Below are 24,049 nucleotides of genomic sequence, written 5' to 3'. Positions count from 1 at the left end.
GAGGGGCTCATAAGCTCGACATATTTGCTTGAACCTCTCTACGTGATCATAGGTGTCACCAAAACCGAGAAAACAGGGTACTAGTTTAGAAATGGAAGCACTCTTCCCGTTGTCGTTTGTGGGGTTTCTCGCATTGTCCGTGGGCACTCGCTCTTTTTCCATCAATGCCACAAGGGTTTGGATGGATTGTAATGCTAGTGCAAGTTCGGTGTTCGGGGGTGTTGAGGTAGTTTGGTCGGCTGTAGGGGTCATGTCCATACGTGGCAGTGTCGGGTGTCATTGCGTGTGTGCTTCATTAGGGTTGTCGCCCGTTGTGCTCGAATGCGGTGCAGGGCTGGGCTCACGGCCTCGACGGTGTGTATGTGATGATGCTTCTGGGAGGTGAAGTTTTTGTTGCACTCGCGCGAACCTATCTTTCCTTTCTGCCAAAGCGGCTTCAATATCTCGAGTGATGATTTCCGATTGTCCCCCTTTCGCGAGTTGCATCGTCCATATATTGATTTCTTGTTCTATCACACATAACTCCTGCGCGGCATCCCGTATGTGTCGCTCTACGCTGAGTGGGTCTGCCATTGGGCTCTCCTGTAGTGGGGGTGTGTTGAGAGGTGCTTTAGTTGCTAGGCTCGATGGGAGGTTCATGTTTGGTAGCATCCCCGGGGTTAACCACCCTCCGTGGTATCGAGTCGGGTTAGATGGGTCAACACCGTGTGTTTGGTTGGTTTGTGTGGACTCCTCCTGGCGTGTGGGTCGGGTTTTGAACATCTCCATCCATGAAGATCCAGCCATGTTCTCTTGTCAAGCTTTGCGGGTTCGTCGAAAGATGATCTTTCGTCGAACTGGGTTTGGAAAACTTTGATCTTTCGTCGAAAGATGCTCCCCTTATCAAACGAGTCTGGTCTTTCGACGAAGGATGATCTTTCGTTGAAAGATGGTCCCTTGTCGAACATGACGTTTCGTCGAAAGATGTGGGTTCGTCGAACTTTGATCTTTCATTGAAGGATGTGGGTTTGTCGAACTTTGAGGGATTGGCAAACTTTGACGTTTCGTCGAAAGATGTGGGTTCGTCGAACTTTGATCTTTCGTCGAAAGATGTGGGTTCGTCGAACTTTGATCTTTCGTCGAAGGATGTGGGTTCGTCGAACTTTGATCTTTCATTGAACTTTGTGGGTTTGGCAAACTTTGATCTTTCGTTGAAGGATGTTCTCTTGTCGAACTTGATCTTTCGACGAACTCTAAGCGGGAAATTCGAATGTTTTTGGCGCCAACGGTTGTTTCTTGTCCCGTAGGATAATCGAAATCAGTGAGAATCACGATGATCACTTTTGCCCTGCAAGCGTCAGTTGTACGAGCAATTAAGAGGGGGGAAATTAAAACTAAAAATAACATAAAATTAACTTAATGAAAATGTGAAGTAGTGAAAATTTTAATTAACATGGTTTCCTTTCGATTTCTCCCCTCGTTAAGTGGGTTGTGTACGAGTGTTTGATCACTCAAAGTTGGCTTCAAGCGTCAGTCGTATCCCCGGCAGCAGCGCCAAATAGATGTGTAGGATCTATGTATCGATGGATTAACTCCTCGATGTCGTTCGCGGAGTTTGGACCGGCATATACCCTTTTGATGGCGAATCGGGTGGAGATGGTTGTCAGACACCTTCGTGCCTCACACTCACTTAACGATTAATAGATGATAAAGCACAATATCTCTCTCACTCTCTCAAACTCACTCTCATAGACAATAGGGTAATGAATGTAGACAATAAGAGTAATGAATATGTTATTAACCCTCTTTGCTAAGAGTTCTAGCACCAACAAGGAAGAGAGATTAGTGTTCTCTAACTAAACACCTCACTAATCTCTCTTAAGCTTAAAGGTTACAAGGAGGAGAGGAAACTCTAGCTCTTAATCAATAGGGAGATCTTTACAAATGGAAGAACCCTTACAAAGCCACCACCATGTGGTTTATATAGCATTTACATTTAGGGTATGGACCTTTCACCACTTAGATGTCCCTTAGCCCTCTTTCCTCTTGCCATTCCCTCTTCGTATGTCCTTTAGCCATACTATGTCCTTGTTGATGCGCTCTTCTTCATTGCCGGTCTTGGTGCGATCCAAGAGCTTAACATACGCATACATAACATATGTATGTGAACATAATACGCATTTGAGGTATTAACCTCATATGCATACAACACGAATCACATATCAAATATGTGTCAAATGAGGTATTGATCTTATACACATATGAATACGTTTTATATAACCAATCCGTTACCACTACAACATCATTGAATCAATAAAAGAAAAAACATATGGACTATAAATGATTAGAATGGGAGAATAATAATAGAAAAAACAAGAAAGAGTTACTGAAGTTCCTTTGTCGATCACTATCTGGATCAAGGTCGACCACACGTCGATCGATCACCGTCCATCAAGAAGACAACAAAAACCAACAAAAGAAACATTAGAAACATAATCTCTGTTACCAACTGTTAGAGTGATGATCTAATGTAAACATATGATAAGGATATAATATATATGAAATAAGAAAGGAGAGAGAGAAAGAAGGGTGTCGATCCACTCGACCACCCCGAGAGAAGGGATCGAGACGGACTCGAGCCTCGATTGGCATCCCATACCACCATCGTGGCGTCAAGTTATACTTGGTGATGGCGCGCTCGCTACAAGAGTTGACCCACCACAAAACAGAGTCTCGACTTAGTCAAGAGATGATGAAATGAGGGTAGTTAGGCCTCATAATTATAGCGAGATCCAAGGCCCCCAGGCAAGTTCACACTTGGCCTAATGGGTTGTGTCAATCCCGAGGATTAAAAGTAATCCTCCCCTTCTTTACACTCTCGTTTAACCCTTACACTTATCCACGTGTATAGAATACTACGGTAAATTCTCACCACAGGATATTATATGGTCATGCCCGTAACACATATACACATATACACACATACACACATACATAGATACATATACACACATACATATATGTATATGCACACATGCATCAATAATTAATTAACTCACTAATATAATAATTAATTTACTAATAATTAATTAATTCACTTAAACATTAATTGATTCATTAATACATTAATTAATTTACAAATACATATCTTAATTCATTAAAACATTAATTAATTCATTGAAAAATATTAGTTAATTAATTAATTAGGGCTTTGGCAAAACTTAGGGTTTCAGTGAAACCCTAAGTTTGTAGCAGACAATAGGATGTAGGATTAGTGTACACTATAGAGTATGAGAGAGAGTCGAGGACGTTGGCTGAAAAGAAGAAATTTTGTCAAAATTAGGATTATGACAGAAATTAGGGTTTTAAACGGAAACCCTAATTTTCTGGCCGAGAACAAGATGTAGAGGGAGGCGAGGGTGTAAGCAGCACGTAGAGGGAGTAGGGTGAGGCTTCCTCGGTTGCTGCTTGTTCATTGTTTGCTCACTCGCAGAAAAAACTCAATTAATTAAATTTATTTATTTTTTTAAAATTTAAAAAAAAAGAAAATGAATACATTTACATGTATTCGTATGCATTCGTGTGGCAAGCCCCACGAATGTGAATATGTCAATCTATGCTTATGCTCGTGTCTATAAGATATCTGCTACCAAATCATAAAGAGGCCTGGTGAGGGAATCACAGATAATGTATATTTATATACATAATATATATGTATACGTTTGCTCATGTCTATCAGATATTTGCTACCAAATCATAAAGAGGCCTAGTGATGGAATCGCGGCCATGGACAGTGCAGGGCGCTTAGCTAAGGGCATGTGTGATCTTTATCCAAAAAGGTATCCCATGCAAAAAGTTGACAACCTCTGTCATTAGGAACCTTACTCTCTGACTATAGGTGGTTGACCATCTTAGGCCAAGCGTTCGACCGACTTAGGGCAAGCCGAGCTCGACTCAAATATATTTAAGTGTAAAACAAAAAAATTTGACATCAAAATCTTACACCAAAATTCCACTAAAAACCCAAAAACTTCCAATTACAAAAAACTTAAAACTACACAAATTTCTAGCCACAAAATGTTTCTAACATCACAAAATGTACAAAATCCAAGTAAAAAAAACCTAAAGATGAAAATTGAATCCATACGTAAGCAGAGATTATGGCTCATGTGGGGATGATGGCAAAATGTAGCCACAATTCTTGCATCAATTTCGAGTCCCTTGAATTCAAGGTCAAACCACGACAATGAAAACTTCGAACCTTCTTAGTCTCACATATTGGCAACCACCTCCCAGCCCGACTTGCACCTCTATGCAGTTTTCTAGGTTGAGATTTGGAAGTATTTCGAGAGCTGCCAATAAGTTCTTGCGAGATGTCGATCGTCGCTCCTCTTTTTGTAACAATTGGTTGCTTACGACTTATGGATCTAGCGCCTTCTTCGTTGGTTGATTTTGGTGTACCTAAACCATGCAACTTTTGTGATAGATGTTCCAATGTCTATATACAATACTCAATAACATCCTAGTCAAAGGATTGTAGACCTTGCTTGAGCCATCGAATAGCTTCCTCAATTGTTTGTATTCTAGACTTCCATTATTCCATGTTAGATGTTTTAGGGTTTCTCTCCATGGTTGGTTCTACCTCTGTCTCCACTTCGATTTCTGTTATATCATTCATTCGCATTTGGGCCGGATAATCCATAAATGGTAATGAGCCACATAGGGATGGCGTATGCCTCTCAATAATCATCCAAAATATGAGTAAGGACTTGGCAAGGACTTGGCAATCACGATATGAAAATTGGAGAGAGACATTATACCATACAATGGGAGTTGTTATGCTCAATATTATAAACCAATATCAAGCTTCATCTACAATATGTATTGTGTTGTTATCAGTCATAGACATTTCAAGTATCCTCTTGACCTCTTTAAGTCTAAACGTTTCATCCCTACAATTTGCATGGGGCACAAATCTACCACTCCCACATATTTCTTGTCGTTGCATGTACCATTCTATGACGGTCCCTCCAATGCAAGTGCCGGTTTCATTGTCCTTGATTAAGACATGCATAAGTCAGTAATAGATCGGTTTATTCTTCCTCTCAAGGCAGTGTAGTGGATCGATTGTCAATGTCTCTCAACAATATTGGTAGTTTCAACGTGTTCGTGGTTGAATAATTTACCAAACTTGGGCCATAGTTTCCTCCACACACGCATCAAGCCACACCATCCTTCTTTTATATATTGTTAAACATCGAGTTTGTCCACATACTCTACCTTTAATTCCTCACACATAACATTTAACACGGATTCCATAATGCAATGCATGAGTTGGCACATCCATTGATAGAGATGGTTTCTCTCGATAGCACTTGCTTTGGCCAACAAGTTGTCTAGCCATGATTTTTTGGCGTGGAACTGACACAACAAAAGATGACAATGTGTTTGTGAACATTGCCCATTTGTAACAATCCAAGATTGACAATCTTGAGCAACCACATTAGATATGGCATTATATGACATCCAACATTTATTGATCACTATTGCATTTTGCCTCACCTTCGGCGTCCTTGTGAATATGACTCTCAAGCAAGTTTCTAATGCAAATTGCTCATGGATTAACCCCTTGTCAGAACTACAAATATTGTACCATAATGGGATCCTCGTTCCCATGGCATTTGGGGCAACAACAACATATAATGGCAACTCGAATTGGTTTGTTTAAAATGTGGAGTCGATTGCCCAATAGTTGTTTTGCTCTTGAAGTATGAAGATAAATGCTTGCATGGTTGGAGATTCATTTGGTCCAGGCAAGGAGGGTTGGATGCGAGTAACAATCGTCAACGGTTTGATTAAGTTTGGTTTGGTTGGAGAATGTCCAAAGTGAACTGTTAAAATTTTTTGAAACCTGACCCGAACCAACTGAACCATGAAACCATTAAACCAAACCATTAGGTAAAATTCCAAATTGTTAAACCATTAAACCGCCAAAAACACGGTTTAGTGATTCAGTTTTGGTTTTCAACTTAGGTCAAAATTCCAATTTAAAATTTAAAAATTTTCATTATTTCAAATTTTAATTTTTCAAAGTTTTAAAGATTTTTCCTAAAATGTGAGAATTAGGCTTTAAAATGACAACTTTGTTTTAAAAAAAAAATTTAAAACCATCAAACCATTAAAACTGAACTGTTTGAACCGTTACGCCGTTAAGTCGCGGTTTCGTAGTTTGATTCGGTTCAAACCAAACCATTGCCAATTGTTAGACATGAGCCACTTTCCCAAGATCTCAAACTGCATACGCATCTTGCATCATCAAAGACTAATCAACCTCTAGCATGGCACTCCCAATCTTTAACGTATTTTCCATGTTATGGACCTTCTTTGGTGTATAAAGAACCTATGGCTAACAAGTTCTAACTTCTAATGGACTACCCTTGGACTTGTGATATGTTTCTTTATGCATGCACGTCCATGCAACATGCCTTGCATAACCAACATCAAATAGGTCATCTTTGCAACAACATATGACATTTGGGTGTGCCGAAAAATGGTACACATCCAGTCTACTTTCAAGAACATGACCACTATGAGGTCCATATATTGTAATGGTCCCATGGTCCCATTGTCAACCCCTTAATTCCTTTTAATGTCGACATGGAAGTTATACCCACATCGCGTTTTTCCATCGAGTGCAAGGATAAACATGTTGAGGCACACCACCGCGATGACAAATCATACCTAGTCCCACACGCACATTTTGGACCCCTTTCCGAAAGCGTGTGTGATATTTGGTTTGAACATTTGTGAGCGTATCATCTAATTTAAGGGATTCTACCTCGATCACTTGTAGGGGCCTTGTCTTGTATATTTGATGACACACATTCCCCCCATGTCATTTAGTATTTCACCGATTTCCAATATATGAATATTTGAAACTTTAATATAATAAATAAATTTAAGTAGTCTAGTCGTTAAGGGTATTGACTATCTATAGAAGGCATAGAGTTCTAAGGTACATATCCTAGTGTTGAGTAAAGAAATATTTTTCTTTTGCAATTTTGATCTATCAAAAAAGGAAACAAAAGCATGTGAAAAATAGGGACCTCTTTTGTTTATAAGAGAATGACGCTTATTTCGGGATCGCTCATTTTGTGGATGGGAGCGTACCATTAGGGTTTTTGGGCTTCCTCTTCTTCACTTTATAGTTCCTCTTCTTCTTCTTATCAAAGATGCTTGAGGTTTTTAGGGTTGTATTTTTTTTCCTTTTCTTCATGAGTATTTGGGGTTCTTCTTCGTCTTCATCCTCATCCTCATCATCTTCTTCGTCTTCTTCTTCTTCTTCTTCTTCTTTACAAGTATTTAGGGTTCTTCATCTTTATCATCATCATCATCTTCTTCTTCTTCTTCTCCTCAAGTGTACCATTGTTTACCTCAAATCCTACATTTGCATTGTGGTCTTTCATTCACATCAACTCCTTTCATTCACGCCAACTCCTTCGTTCGCATTGTCACCTATGTCCGCATCGACTCCATCTTTCGTGGTAACCCCTTTGTTGGCGTCATTGCCTATGTTGATGTCATTTTTGATGTTTGAGCTGCCGCCACGCAAGGAGAACATTGAAGCATTCAAAAGAATCTTCTTGTTGGCGAACGTCCTCCTAATTCAAGCCCTTTTGGTTCCCCTCGAGAAGCCTATACTGTTGAAATGAATAAGAAAGATGTGGGCTAGGCACAAAAGCTCAAATGTTTTTGTCAAGTGGTGGCGATGCCCATATATGAGGAGGTCAAAAACCTTAAAGAAACTCAAAACTCATGGAGATCCCTCAAGAAAGCATTACTCAAGAAGTACGACTATGAAGAGTTGAAGGGACGAAGTTGTTGTGAGTTCGACAAATGGGTGGCATCATCGAAGACACATCAACGTGCTATGCATGCGCTCCTAGAGTTTGAGCGTCATTTTATGCAACTCTCATGGTAGGATCAAAGACTAGTGGGGTGGATAAGGACCTAATGTCCATGAACATGGTCGATCAAATGGAAAGGATGACTATCGGAGTCTAGCTAAAGGACGATGACGGTGCAAATGGACTCACCGAAGATTGCATCAAAGTGGGAAGAGTATGCCGGTGGCATGATAGACGGGAGACGGAAATCTCGTCGACTTTGATAGAACCCACTACTAATGGTTAAAGGATGTTGAGATGGGTCAACCCACTACCACCAAAGGAAGAGAGCTCAATGTAAAAAAGTATGATGGAACTCGATTTGGAAGCCTACATAAGAAAAGCTTAAAAGAGCTTAAAGGGGCAAGTTGAAGCCAAAGTGAAGGCAACAATTGAGCCAAAACCTAAGCAACGGATGGGAGAGGGCAAAGTCACCTCTTGGTCAAGTATGCAGACAAAGGATGTGACTGATATGATGGCCCAATTACGAAATGATGGATGTACCAAATGAGAAGGCGTGGAACAAACCACCATCTCATCTTACGATGAAATGACGGCCAAGGATGAGCCGAGAGCACAAAAGTGACAAACGCGGCCCTGAGAGTGGGCGAGGGTTTCAAAACTTGTATCGACGAAGAGGCAAGAATAATCAAAGCTTTCGTGATTGAGGAGGTCAATGGGTATGAGATCTATATGGTTTGGGAGATAGCAACAAACAACAACGCCAAGATGGAGTTGGCTATGGGCAACATGACTATGGAGAAAGAAGACAAATGCACAAGAACTTCCTCCCTAGTAGTTCTAAAGACTTGGGCAAATGTGACCGGGAACTAATGTAAGACTTGGAAGACGGAAGATGGTGGGGAAAAAGTGAATGTAGGAGCCAATTCAAGGATGGAGTGGCCAAAACTAGCACCATAGTGCACGATGAGGGCCAAACAGGTAGCATGCCACCACGAGTCTTCCTTTGGATGTAAACGTGACATCCAACTTGAAGGAGGGCACTAACATAGAAACAACATGTGTTCCTTTGGAAATCTCGAAGAAGGACATAGGTATGAAGATCGAAGGAATGGTAGTAAACTCTAACGAAAGAGAATACCATGAAAAAGAATGAAACGAGAAACGAGAGACATAAAAAGTGGGTGTCAATGTGGGCACCTAAAGGCCTAAAAGAGAGCATGTACTTAATGGGGGAACAACGAGTACTCAAGGTTGATTTAAAAAATAGTAAATAGAGTAGTATTTTTTAGTTTGAAAATATAAAAATAGTAAATAGAGTAGTAGTCTAGTGGTTAAGGGTATTGATTGTTTATAAAAAAGATAGAGTTTAAATCTCTCCTCATGTTAATTATGATTTAGTCGTTAAGGGTTTTGATTATCTACAAGAGGTATAGAGTTCGAATCTCTCCTACAAGAGGGAAAAAAGGCATGTGAAAAATAGGGACCTCTTTTTCTATAATTTTTCTTCTAAAGAATAAGAGTTGTTTTAAAGAGAAGAGAGTTTATTTCAGGGTTGCTCATTTTGTAGTTGGGAGCATACCATGAGGGTTTTTGGGTGTCCTATTCTTCAGTTACAATTCTTCTTTTTCTTATAAAGATACTTGAGGTTTTTAGGGTTTTATTTTTTCCTCTTCGTCATGAGTATTTAGGGTTCTTCGTCGTCATCATCATCATCATCATCATCATCATCATCATCATCTTCTTCTTCTTCTTCTTTGCAAGTATTTAGGGTTCTTCGTCATCTTCTTCTTCTTCTTCTTCTTCTTCTTTGCAAGTATTTAGGGTTCTTCGTCATCTTCATCTTCATCATCATCATCATCATCTTCTCAAGTGTAGAATCATTTACCTCAATTCCTATGTTCGCATCGACTCCTTTCGTTCATGTTGATTTCGTCATTCGCATCAACTCCATTTTTCGCATAAACCCCTTTGTTCGCATCATTGCCTATGTTGACGACGTTTTTTACATTTGAGTTGTCACCACTCAAGGAGAACAACGAAGCAGTCAAAAGATTGTCTCATTTGGCGAAAGTCCTCCTATGGTCATGTCCTTGTGGTCCCGCTCGAGTCACACACGTACACACTTTTTTACGCAACAACGTGTATTACTTGAAGATTAGGTGATGCCTTAAGGTAGATTGTACTCTCATTCCCTAACATGAATTGATTATTCATGTGCTTGCATTCATGGAGATTGAGATGTGCACCCCTTGCAACATCACTTAAAGTTCCCAACGTTACCTTAACTTGTCCCAATAAATTTTTAACAAGCAAATCATACATACCTCTTGTGAACGCAAAATACCTAGGGAAACAATACATGAAGGGATCCACCCCCTTGTCCTCCCATTCGGATGTAGATGACTTGTTATCTTCTCAAATTTCGTGGAATATGATGACGTATGATCTAAATCATTTTCTGACATTGCAAAGATGGATTAGCTTCATTATTCATCATGATCGCAATTAGCAAGCCGGATATCAAGTATGATGTGATTATTCTGTGATCAAATGATTAGCGTTTGAGTGATAGCTTGTGGAAAATTAGCGTGATTAAAATGTTAGTATGTGATAACAAGTGATTTTTCTATGATTAAATTGATTATTCTGTCAAAAAACCACAATTGATCCGTTGATTGTTAATTTGATCGTTGGAAAACAATCATTATAGGCAGTTGGTAGATATGAGTCAAGTGACTACTTGTCAATAGGGCAATTGATAAAATGAGCCGGATCACTTCTTGTCAATAGGGTCACTGATCAAATGAGTTGGGCGACTGCCTTCACCAACATTTTCACTTTAAGGTCCACATTTTCAGCCACAGCTTTGGGTTCAAAATACTCACATTGGCAACATTACTTACATATGAGCTTAGTACGGTTTCGGTTCGATTTCTTGGCCTTCAAACCAAACCAAATTGTTTTAAAGAAAGGTTGAAACCAAAATCGAATCGTTTAATCGCGAATCTAAACCAAACCATTTAAGTTAAATTAATTAAACCATTAAACAAAGAAAAAAACATTAACAAACCTATTAAACTATTAGGGAAATAGGAAAAAAAGTTAAAAACAAAAAAAACCGAAACTTGATAAACCGATATACCCCATCTTTAGAACTAAAACAGTACATATACATAATTTTGTTGACTTTAACTAGTGAAGTAGAAATTGTTTTGGGAAAAAGAAAGAAGAAGTGAGGTAGTAGAGGCTTGAGAAAAGATTGTGAAAGTTCAGCACTAAACTTGGTGGGGGGGTGTTTTGTTTATTTGTTTCAAGCATGGGGTTAACACTCCTTGTGCATACAGAAGAAGAATATATTTGATGGGATTTGCATGAGCGTATGGTGGAGCCGAGACAATTCCAAATCCTTGATATCTATCTTAGCTATGTTTGGCGATGGTGGATGGGTTATCCGTGGACAGAAATGGTAAAGTTCTTTATCCACAAAGTTTGCATCATCCAAGTTAGGGAAAAGCTGTTAAGGTAAAAATTTGTCACTTCCTTGCAGGTGGGGAATGCAGTCGATTCTGATCGTCGCACTGAGTTTAGAAGATAATGAGATGTCAGGTAAAGTAATTACTTGCTTGACATTTAGTTCTTTGGAGGCTGTTCAGACGACGATGGGAAGGTGCAATTTACTTTTGGAGTTTGCAGAAAAGAGATGGTTTTGTTGGCAACAATTATGGAAGCTGTTTGGTAATTGTTTGGATTTGATGGCAACGCATTCATTCTCTTCGAGTGAGTTTAAAGCTCAAATGCTACAGTGGCCTCCTAAATCTCAGGAATCGGAATTATTACAGAGGAAATGGAGTAGCGGTGAGCTGCATGCAGATGACGAAGACGTGGCAAGCCATGGCACAGTGGAGGTGAGCAGATTCTGTCAGTCCATTCCAATTCATATTTCTTTTTATCAGAACTCGTAACAACATGCTGAGGATGTAATGCAAAGTTTCTCGGTTCGTGCGAACACTAAAGAAATTTTATTTCATTAAATAAATGGCATGATTTCGTGCAAACCATGACCTCCAGTATCCATAGATTCCCTTTGTCTTTTCATTTCTTCTTCTTCTTCTTCTTCGTTCGTTCGTTCCTTCTTTCCTTCCTTCCTTCCTGATATTCCCTGTGTCTTCCTCTAATTAAGCATATATATATATTCACTCGATTCTTCCATTGATGTGTGTGAGCCACCTCCTGCGCACACCATATATTTCTACTTTCTTTCTTTCTTTCTTTCTTCTTCTATTTCATTCTTTTCTTCCCTTTCTTCTTCTTCTTCTTCTTCTTGAACATGGTGAAGATGATCGCATATATGTGTCTCTATACATAGCTATGACTGGCCAACTTTCTTCAAGTTGTCTCTCCTGCTTGAGATCTCTATGAATAATCTTTTCTTTTGAATATTTCCCCTATACCTTCAATATCTCTATACGGCTACTATTATACTAACTTAGCTATGGGAGCTCGAGCAGGAGAACATCAGCGATCTCTTTCATTTGGTGCTCCTGCTAGTAATACTAATACTAATGCTAATAATATTAACAGATCATTTACAAACAATGGCAGTAGCAATACTACTAATAATTATCATAATACTGCTGCTAGTTCTCGATCCAGACAGGTTAATTATATACCTTCATCTCCATCTTCATCTCCTTCACCATCTTTATCTCAACCACAGTCACCATCGACATCAAGTTATGTTTCTGCAGGAGGATCAAGGCGCTCAAATGCTAATAGATCAAGAGAAGAAAATGGAGGTATTAAAACAGGCACATCCTTAATGTATTTGCATTTTCTGAGTTATTTTAATTGATCAGTAAGAATACAAAAAACAAATGATTGATGGGCGTTAATTTGATTTGAGAGCTCAAGCTATAATATAAATTTAGTCTAGATAAGTACTAAATTTTAAAATTCCTCAATTTACATTATTCATCTGCAATGGTAATGTAACGATTCCATTCATGTATTTTAAGGGAAATTTAAATGTTATTTTTGTGCTTCATTTCATTTTTATCCTATTAGAAGGCTTGAGTGTTTTAGGTCATAAAAAATAAAAAAATCACTAAATTCCTTGCATTATAGTCCCATCTATTAGGCCAAATTTCAGTGCATTGTTTTTATGATTAGCCTCAGTTGGATCTAAGAATTAGACTTGAGTTTTATTGAACAACATGTAATTTGATCCAAGAGAGATATTCAATGTCTTCCTTTTGTCATCAATCTAAGTTTTGATGCAAGCACAAATTCAAATGGTCAAATTTTAGACAGGAAGGAAAGAAAATGGAGGTCATAACAAAAAAGAACATTAAATTCCTTTCATTATAATTCAATCCATTAAGGGAAATTCTGATATAGTGTTTTGTCATTAATCTCAGTTGGATCTAAGAAGATAGGTTAACCAATAAAAAAAATTTAATTCCTTCGTTTCCACATGTAACTCAATAGATAAAAGGTATTTTCAATAAAGTCTTGTTTGCCATTCGTCTCACTTTGATCCAAGCACTAAATAGAATGATTTGTATTTTGTAACAAAAATGGAGGTCAGAAAAATTTCAATCTTTTACAATCTGTAAATTTCATTCTGATCTTCATTGCATTTAATTCATATAACTTGAATCTTTTAGAATATTGTTTTTTGTCTCTTAATTTTTCAGGTTTGATCTAGGAAGTATTAAGCTTATATAGATGATAGCAATAAACAGATGGTCAGAACCATTTCAAGTTTTGTTTTTTAGGAGAACTTCCTTTTTGTCATGATGAACTTCGATTTCATCAAAGTTCCAGGGAGGCTTAAGTTTAAATAGAAAGGAACGAAAATAAAGGGCAGAAAGAAACTTAGTCTTTGCAGTTACAACATTTTCACCTTCATAACTTCATAAACTGTTCAGCTATTCCATCTTTTGAAGGAGATTTTGGATGTCTTTCTTTTGCTTTGAATTTTGAATTTTGATTGTACAAAGGTTTAAAAAGTTTGGATTGAACAAACAGAAATTAACAAAATTAACAAAATTATGTCATTATATGAATCGATTTCACCTCTGCAATCTTAGGAGAGCACTTGATCGTTTTGAGGGTTTTACTTTTTCACATTGGGAAAGGGCGTTACTTCAGATATAAGGGCCTAACTTCCTTCTAAACCTAGCAGAACCTATCATATCTAGAATCTTTTCAAGAGCAGAACGAAAATCTTTTATAGAAAAATGGAATCTCTTTTATATAACAGAACTGGAACCTCCTTTTACATAACAAGACTGGAATCTTTGTATTGATATTGCCAGTGTCAGCCAGAGTGCGAGTTGCTGTGAGACTTCGTCCTCGGAATGCCGAGGAGCTAAAAAACGATGCTGATTTTGCCGACTATGTTGAATTGATGCCTGAGGTTTCACGTTTTTCTCTCATTCTTCTTTGTCTTTTTATACCATCACAGTAATTCTTTTTCTCCGTGGCTGTCAATGTCATTGGTTTTCATTGTTAATCAGTCCTTCGATGTTTTGAATATATATTTTCTGAACTCATGTTATGTGCAGCTCAAGAGATTGAAACTCAGGAAAAATAGTTGGGAGTGTGACACTTTCCAGTTTGATGAGATTTTGAACGAAACCGCATCACAGAAGCGTGTCTATGAAGTTGTTGCAAAGCCAGTAGTCGAGGTTAGTATTATGTCTTCGTCTTGAATTCTGCATTTCCATGTTAGAAAAACGTATTGTTTTTTATTTAATGTGGGATTGATACATGAATAATAAAGATAAAGAGCTCCAAAAAAGAAAAAAGCAGAAAAAACAAACTAAGACGTCATACATAATAACCAAAAACCTACCATTCTGACCAATAACGGTTAAGTGTAAGATTCCAAACACAAGCTATCATATCATAACTGAACTTAAACTTTATATATCATAACCAATCTGTTATATAGATTAGCAGAATGTGGAGATTCTTCAGAATAACTATCCTCATGATTGTTCAAGGTTCCTTAGAAACTTTTAGGATTTGATTCAAACCTTCAATGCATACAACAAGAATAAACCTTATAGTAGCATGAAATAGTCAGCTAGGGATGTTGATTTTACTCGTCATGTGCAGAGTGTATTGGAAGGTTACAATGGCACAATCATGGCATATGGTCAGACAGGCACTGGGAAAACATTCACTTTGGGTAAAATTGGTGATGAAGATGCAGCTGACCGTGGCATTATGGTCCGAGCTATGGAGCAAATTCTTGCTGATACATCATTTGATCACGATACAGTGTCTGTTTCATATTTACAGGTAAAATCATAGCTTATATTATTTTGCATATACTGCAGTCCAAACAGTATATATATAGTAACTGAAAAACACTGTAATACCAATACCCTCATACCTCTTAGCCCTTTCATTGAATGCCACTGGTCAGTCAATCCCTCAAAGAGAAAGTGTGATTAATCAATTGTGTAATTTACATAATTGCTCGATAGGTATTGATTAAAAGTGTTTGAGGAAATACCGGAAAAGTAAGGACATCAGGAAAATAAACAAAGAGTGGAGGGGGGGTATTAATTGGGATTTTTTCCCCCGAAAGTAATGCAACACATGCACTACTTCAATAAACTCATACTGGTTTTTTCTTTGGCATGGGTATAGCTATATATGGAGACGGTTCAAGATCTTCTTGCACCTGAAAAAGATAACATAGCAATTGTAGAAGACGCAAATGGTGATGTGTCACTTCCTGGAGCAACTTCCTTTGAAATCAGAAACCAGAAAAGTTTTGTTGAGCTTTTGCAAATGGGGGAAGCAAATCGTTTTGCTGCGAATACGAAGATGAACACAGAATCATCTCGTAGTCATGCTATACTGCTGGTAAAGTTGTATACCTCATTAAATTCTACATAAAATTTGAATAGGAGTTAGAACTTAATTGTTCAAAAGGACATCAATATGAATTCCATATAGCAAGATTTAGGAAGTATGCTAAAGGTCAAATTACGGTTATAAATTGCATTTGAATTGTGAACATGTTGACAATGTTGAAATGTTTGGGCTTTGAAACATCACCTTTTAGGTGAGTGTGAGGAAGTCTGTTAGAGCGAAGCCAGAGAGTGAACCAACTAGCCTAAATGAAAATGGTTCGATGGATCTGACAAGACACAGTGTTTCAACAATAAGGAGGAGCAAGTTATTGATTGTAGATCTAGCGGGATCAGAACGGATTGATAAATCTGGTTTGACATAAATAAAACTCTTAAATATTATATTGCTTAAATATACAAAAATAAATGTGTAAACGGTTATAAATTTTGTCTTGCTTAACTATACATTAACTAATGTTCACAGAAAATTTGATATACCTTTACCAGGTTGTGAAGGTCATGTACTAGAAGAGACCAAATTTATCAACCTCTCACTCACAGCTTTGGGAAAATGCATCAATGCACTTGCTGAGAACCGACAACATGTTCCTATTAGAGATTCCAAACTCACAAGAATTCTTAGAGACTCATTCGGAGGTATAATTTCAAGTGACAATGACCTTACATTTTTATTTAGTTACCGTTCTGACCCTTGTTTGTTGCCAGGGACTGCAAGAACATCACTAATCATCACAATAGGACCTTCACCTCAGCATCGTGGGGAGACTTCAAGCACAATTTTGTTTGGACAAAGAGTAAGTGTCTCATACCTCAAACCTTTACATTGCCGATGCTCGATAAAAAACCCATTGTGTGTAGTTTGTACAATTAATTTGTTCAAACAAAGAGTAAGTGCCCCATATCTCAGTCTTATCAATACAATCAGTGCTACTAGCCAATGTTCAATCTTAAGCAGCATTGGCAATGCTTGCAAAACTATCACACTTTTTTTGTGCAATTTTGGCAAATCTGTTTGCACTTATTTGAAAATCCCTTTTAAATTCTGAAATAGAAGGTACAAATATCTCCATGTTCTGAAATTTTTTTCTTTATTGAAATTTTCTACTCATTTAGACGATGATTGCCTACCTTCTAATAAAGTTATCATTTTTTAATGGTATGATGTGTTTTGAAATCTGTTTTCAATGCATTGAACTCAGTAGAATGTAATTATGCCTCTATATTGACTCCAGGCAATGAAAGTGGAAAATATGGTAAAGCTCAAGGAGGAATTCGACTACAAAAGTCTTTGCCGAAAATTAGAGACAGACTTGGACAGATTGATAGCTGAGAATGAGCGTCAAACCAAGGCACTATTCGATATTGAAGAAGAAATGCAAAAGAAGATCGATGATGCCCAACTCTTGACTGAGGAGGCCCAAAAGGATTTAAGAGAAGCAATTGAGGTCTATCCTGCCTTCTCTCATTGCTAGATTTACATTACTTTGAAACTCCCTAGTTTTTAGAAAGCCTCCCTATTTACATTACTAGCATGTAATAGAACCATAATCCATCACATTTAAATATACTATTGACGTCCTAAATTCTTGTGAGTTTTCCTTTATTTTCACAAATACCCTCCATCACAACCTTGTCCTGAGCACCTAATTTTAAGTTCTATTTGCGTAATTATATGGTCAATTCATTCTCGTTTCTCTGGTTTGGGCAGCGGGTATGGGCATGTTTACTAAAATTAAGGGGTATGTGTGGAAATTAAAAATGTGCAGGGGTATTTCTGAGTGTTGCCCTATAAGATAACTGCAGTTTGTTGTTTTATATATGTGGAGGGAACGATGTAAGTTGAATTTTATGTACAATGCTTTGTAAATAGGAACTGGCGGCGGAGAGGTTCAGGTTGCAGAATGAAACTAAAGAAGCTGTAAATAAACTTGAAAAGGAGTGCTCGAAACTACGTAAAGAGCTCAAAGAGTCTGCACAGAACATTCATACAGAGAAAGAAGCTGCTTTAATGGAGAAAGAGGTTTACTGTACACTTTTAACCTTCAATGATATTTGATTTAGATTCTGGTGAAACTTCTCAAATCCATTCATATATCTAGAATAAATCACAATCAGCGTTTTATTTTCTTACGAATCAGATGCAGATACAGATTGAAAAGACGAGGCTGCAGAAAGAACAGGAAGAATTTGTTCAAAACTATCAGCTTCAGCTGGGAGAGATTACTAAAAAGCTTGAGGCAGAAAGTTTACAAAAAGAAAACCTGCAAAGAAAGATAAAAACCTTAGAAGAAGATAGGTTAAAGGAAAAAGGGAAGATTGAGGTATAATTTATGTCCTATATTCTATTTTACACATTAGGATGGTACTATGAGGTTCTAGCATTGTCGATATTATTGTAATTATAAAGGGTGTTTAATTATATCTGAAAGTTGGCTTTCGCATTTATCCAGTAGATTACTTCTAGTTTATGTTTAAGCTCACAAAGCTTTGATGAGACATCATTTAATAGCAAGCTTTAAACATTTGTTGGATTCCTAGGCCATTTTGACATCTTTAGAGACATTAAAATGGCCTTTTTTCTTCTTTCATATGCAGTTGGAATACAAAGAACAAGTAATGCAACTCAAACTGCAAATAGAGAAGGAGACTAAGTTGCGTGCAGATGTTGAAAGACAGCTACATGAATGGAAATATCAAAGGCCTGTGGCTGCTAATGTGGAGGTGTGTAAGAAGTGTATGTTAAATTTAAAGCCTTTTAAAATTGTTTTTTGTCCTAGGAGTTAATTATAGTAGGTGGATCTAAGTAAACAGCCTAATTTTTCTTTGGAATTACTAGCTTGCATTGTATTTAGAAATTAAATATCAGCTTGTCTAGATCTGATAACTCACGTCTTTGATTTGAGTTATTTAGTAGTCTATATTTCAACTTTCAGCCTCCAAATCATGGAATTTTTCTGTGAATATTGTTCACTAAACATGTAACAAGGAATGGAGAATAGATCATAAATCTTCAAGCATAGTAAGTGACGCAAATGGCTGGAAACGTTTTGGTCCCATTTAAGTAACTAGGAAATAGAACCCCAGTAAAAAAATGTGTGTGCATTCTGTACATTGACAAACAATTTGCAAAGGATTAGAACTTCAAAACCCTAAAAATCCAACATTAGAAGTTTTATCATATTATACATGGCAAATATAATCAAATAACTTGTCTAGGAGCTACAGATTTCAGACACAGATGCTGAAATAGTACCATGAACACTTCTAACCTTCAAAGCCCTTTTTTCTAGGATTTTTGTAAATGAAAGCCAGTTGGTAACAATGTTTGAGAATACTTTCACGAATACAAAAATGCTATATGATTGCTTTTATTGAAACTTATGTTCAAGTTTCTCCAAAGATATGGTTTCTTTCATATAGGATTCACGGCTGAAAGATGAAGTAAATCAGTTGCAAAAAACATTGGATGAACAGTTCAAGCATAGGGAAAAGCTGGAGGATGAAGTGAGAATTTTAAAGCAACAGTTGCTTCAAATAAGTTACGATGATGAGGTAATATCAGATTGAGTTTTTTATAGTTTCAAAGGTATCTTTTTACTAACATTACAATGTCTTTCCTTTGTTTATGCGATTCTAGACAAGAAGAACCCTTGATAGAGACCTTATGATGACATCAACAAATTCAGAATCAGGAATGAACTTGAACATTAGCTTGAACAATCCACATCATATGCGAGAAGCAATAAATGGTCAGAGAGCTACAATTACTAGGCTCTTTGAACATGGTACACCCTAATACACTCCTTAGCATTCATCATGAATGCCCCTTCTAATTCATTGCATATTTTTTGTACAAACAGGGATATCTAGCTAATGTTTCAAGTTGATAAATGACTTACAGTTGGTTTGCACAAGATACTAGATCTCCTAAATTCTGAAGATATGGATGTTCGACTACATGCTGCAAAGGTTGTCGCCAATCTTGCTGCCGAAGGTTGGACCACAAATGATCACAAATGAAATCATCAACCTTTCTTGCATAGTCTGTCTAAGTTTGTTGTCCCAATATCTTAAACAGAAGGGAATCAGGAGAAAATTGTAGAATCTGGGGGCTTGAGTCTCTTGCTGAACCTTCTGAAAAGCTCTAGTGATGAAACTATCAGACGAGTAGCAGTTGGCGCTATTGCCAACCTTGCAATGAATGGTAAAACTTATTGATTACTTTTCTCTATTGAGACATACATACATATATATATATATATATATATATATATATGTATATGTATATCCGAAAATGCTAATTATATGCTTGATTGGACACCAGAGACCAACCAACAACGTATTATGGAGCAGAATGGAATCCAGTTGTTGGCTAAAACAGCTAATGAAGCCGGAGATCTACAAACACTAAGGATGGTAGCGGGTGCAATAGCAAATCTATGTGGAAATGGTAATGTCTCTTATCTGTAGTGTCTTTCCTGTCATGTATCTAACTTACTCTGTTCATATTGTCTTGTATGGCAATGTTTTTTGTGCAGATAAATTGCAAGTAGAACTAAGAGAAATGGGTGGGATAAAAGCTCTTTTGAGTATGACACAATCAACACATCGTGACATTCTAGCACAGATTGCTAGAGGAATTGCCAACTTCGCGAAATGTGAATCAAGAGCAATAGCTCAAGGTCAGTTTACTATACACACGGTATAGGTATAACACATCCTCGTAATGCCGAACATTTACATAACTTTATAATGTCAAGTTCTAATTTGCGATGTGGGAAATTCTAGTGGATGTTGATGCTTGATTCTGAAGATGCTGAATGACTGTACATATACATATTGTAATTACAGGTCAAAAAAGTGGGAAGTCCCTGCTGATAGAGGATGGTGCTCTACCATGGGTGGTGGAAAACTCAAGCAGTGAAATATCTTCCGTCAAGCGACACCTTGAGCTTGCGCTTTGTCATCTTGGTCTACATGGTAGGACACTCTGGTAGATATATAAAATATAGAATTATATACACACACACATATATATGTATGTATGTATGTATTACACACACACACACACACACACACACACACACATATATATATGCATGTTTATATACTCACATATACACATTTTCGTACTTACATCCATATGGATATACACAAGTCAAGACACACGCATACTACAGGACAAACATCAAACATTGATTGAACTCTATGTTCTATTTGAGCACTCAGATGGTCAATTCACCCAGCCTATTGGGGCATTTTAAGAAATAGTGAAAAGCGAGATCATTTGGAGTGTTCCCTATATATCTATACGTGCATAAATAACCATATATATGTCTATATTTGTTTATTTATTTTCATGCTGATATTGGTTGATCATGTAGTATGCATTTCATGCATATCCCTGAATGCATTAATTAAATATATAGGTGATCCATTAAAATGAGATAACAAATGCAAGTATTAAATTTTGCAGAAGAAAATGCCAAGGACTTGCTTGTAGCAGGTGCTGTGCCAAAACTTGTTCGTATATCTATTGAATCACCACGTGAGGACATAAGAAACTTGGCCCGAAGAACACTCACAAGCCCCACCTTCCAATCATAACTCACCAAGTCAAAATGCTATCTACATCATGGGTTTTGTACATATCCAAGTCATACCTTTGTCATCTTCGAAACTTCAAACCAAAAGCCCTTTATTCCAACGTTATCATGTGTATAGAGGCTAATTATCCTAAAATGAATTCAAGGTGCATTTGGGTGTCAACATTATTTCTTTCCTGGTTGCGGGGAGAAAGAGGATGTATGCTATCGATTGGAGTCTTTATGACATGATGTATATATAGATTCAATGCACGAAGGTGGTGCCATTTCCAAATGGTTACATGCCTGATTCACATCCTTGAGCTTAACAATTTCCAACTTGGCGTCACTTCTTAGCAGGGAAATTATTGCTGCAACCACCTTGATCAAGCAGAGAGCTTACTTTCTTATTCAAATTGATTGTGGATGAGATCCATCGTTTCGTTGTTAGATAGATTGTGACTGGTAGGTCTCTAAGATTATTACCTCCAATCCCGAGAACATTCATGTCAAATGTTGAATTCGAGTTCATGGACAATAGAAATAGAAAATAAACTTGGTGAAAACTGTCGTGCTATATGAATTTAAATGTGTCGTCAAGGGTTTTCATGCATTGAAAATGTTGGTTTTACTTAGATTTAGCTACTGAATTCTGTAGCATGGTTAAAATATCACGATTCATTCCATTCATAGAAGGGCTTTTCTAACAATCACCACATCCAATAACTTCATTAGAATTTAATGATAGCATTTAAATGGTTGCCAATCATTCTCGTATATTACGATTGTGAAATATACCTATTTTGTCAATTGGCTTTTTTCTTAGTACCCCATGAATTACACTTCTTTCTTAGTATGTGAAGTCAAGAGCCACACCTCAATGTAGGCATCTATTCCAAGACCATGGGTTTCTTTGAGATCCCTCCATATCTTGGGCTCTTTATTTGTATGAAAGTCTCTACAATATTGTATTTCTCCTTGTAAGTCTTCAATAATTATCCCTTGTGTTATGCATACAAAAAAACATGTGGGTTGTTGCATATGCACAAACTTAAGTTCAAACACAAATCTAGGTGTTCATAGGTGGGGGGGTGGAGCCAAGATCAGCTCCACCCCCCTCCCAAGGGGGTTCGAATGTGAGAAAGAGGGAGAGAGAGATGCATAGAGAATAAGAGAGAGGGAATCAAGACAGACACGAGTTGAGGGTAACTTCACCATATTTCTCCTTCGTTTCATGTCCCATGGGTGGGGTTTCAATAGTACAATATCTGATGAAGGCATTACAAAAAGCCAAATTGGGGTAGTTACACCTACCCACCTCACTCTCACATTTGTACACATCAAGCCAATATATGCATGTGTACACACACACACACACACACTCTCTCTCTTCCTCACACTCACACATTAACATTTAACATTTTGCATTACACACCTTACACATTACACCTTAACCCTCCTGTACACCTATGCGGGTAACACTAGGCACATTGGATGTGCACGGTTGCTAATTCCCAATGCGTATATGAACATAACCGTGAGATCTTCCAAGCATTCTTGCAATTTACTCGAGTCTAAAGTTGAACTTTAAAATGACCTGATGGACACATGTTATTGGTTGACAGAGAATCATTTTGAAATCTTAAAAACACTTAAAAGTCCCTAGAGAGGGTCCAAAATTTGCATAATGCAAGAAATAATGTATGCTATTAATTTTTGCCTCTTGAAGGCTCCCTGATTTTTTGCATTGTCCACGAAAGATATTTGTTTGGAACATTTTCAGAAACTGGGAAACTAGGAAATGAACTTCACAATCACATAGACATGCGTGTGAAATACCGGAATACAAGTATGCGTGCATGAGCCAATTGGTGTTTTTTTTCACATTTTCATTGAAAGGTTCAGCCAATCCAGCAATGAACATGATAATGACCTACTTGGTTATGTTAGAAGTCATTTTGACACATGACCTTATTCGGTCTCCCCTTCACACATCTTTAGTGAATCCGATGTGAAACAAGTGGCAAGGGATGATAGTTGGAGTGCCGAGTTAAGATTTCATCCATATGCTTACGATGATAATGGACCACATGCTCCACCGAAAGGGATAACACAGTTGGCCTTGATAAGGCCATAGAAATAATCGTGGACCCAAACGGCCACTTTGACTAAAAGATGTGTTCCTTCATCCTCGGATCCTAGAAATTCAAGCAAAAAGCCTAAATTGGGAATCTTTCGAAACAAGGAATACATCATCCTCGATGATTCATTCGTTCTGGATAACAAAGAAAGGTCTAATATACTTAAGGTCGAAGCTTCGAACAAATCATCGAGTGTCGGAGTCACGCTTAAAGAGTTCCATCGAACGAAGATTTGCTCGCTCAACTAATTTTGTCCTAGACTTGAGTAAGGTGCTTTTATTTTTAAAAGCTAGACCGAAGAGACCTTTGGAATCCTCATGGAAAATGAAGACGGTCTCATTTCTGAGAGGGGGCAGTCAAGAGAGCATGCAGGCGCCAAGAACGACATGCGCAAATCAATGGGAAAATGGGGTTCTGACCTAACAAAAACCTCAAGAAGATAGAAAGGTACAAACAATGCCATTATTGGGGCTGAGAAGGGAATGCCATTATTGATGTGATTCTCCGTATCTAAAGTGCACTGCCTATAAAAAAATATG

General features: G+C 37.5%; 1 protein-coding gene across 2 annotated transcripts; it reads left to right on the top strand.

The window, feature by feature from the left end:
* Nucleotides 1-12,041: 12,041 nt before the first annotated feature.
* LOC147863007 (kinesin-like protein KIN-UB) lies at nt 12,042-22,179 on the top strand. 2 transcript variants are annotated; one of them, XM_087320839.1, is made up of 20 exons: nt 12,042-12,685; nt 14,210-14,310; nt 14,459-14,581; nt 15,015-15,200; nt 15,555-15,773; nt 15,976-16,135; nt 16,271-16,420; nt 16,490-16,578; nt 17,017-17,229; nt 17,655-17,804; nt 17,923-18,105; nt 18,380-18,500; nt 19,203-19,336; nt 19,422-19,569; nt 19,686-19,778; nt 19,863-19,988; nt 20,109-20,234; nt 20,323-20,466; nt 20,636-20,764; nt 21,261-22,179. In XM_087320839.1, exons 1-20 carry the CDS (start codon nt 12,382-12,384, stop codon nt 21,389-21,391), a joined length of 3,030 nt encoding a protein of 1,009 aa, XP_087176965.1. In that variant the 5' UTR covers nt 12,042-12,381; the 3' UTR covers nt 21,392-22,179. The 2 variants fall into 2 exon arrangements, with proteins under 2 accessions (XP_087176965.1, XP_087176964.1); XM_087320838.1 differs by having other exon boundaries at nt 18,380-18,505; nt 19,205-19,336.
* Nucleotides 22,180-24,049: the final 1,870 nt, after the last annotated feature.

The sequence above is a fragment of the Azolla caroliniana genome, unplaced genomic scaffold, assembly GCF_043228905.1.
Source record: "Azolla caroliniana isolate FFs.n. ecotype wild unplaced genomic scaffold, voAzoCaro1.0.p SCAF_6, whole genome shotgun sequence".
In the NCBI taxonomy this organism is placed as follows: Eukaryota; Viridiplantae; Streptophyta; class Polypodiopsida; order Salviniales; family Salviniaceae; genus Azolla; species Azolla caroliniana.
Note: the sequence above shows the minus strand (reverse complement) of the source record. Positions and strands in the feature narration are given on the sequence as shown.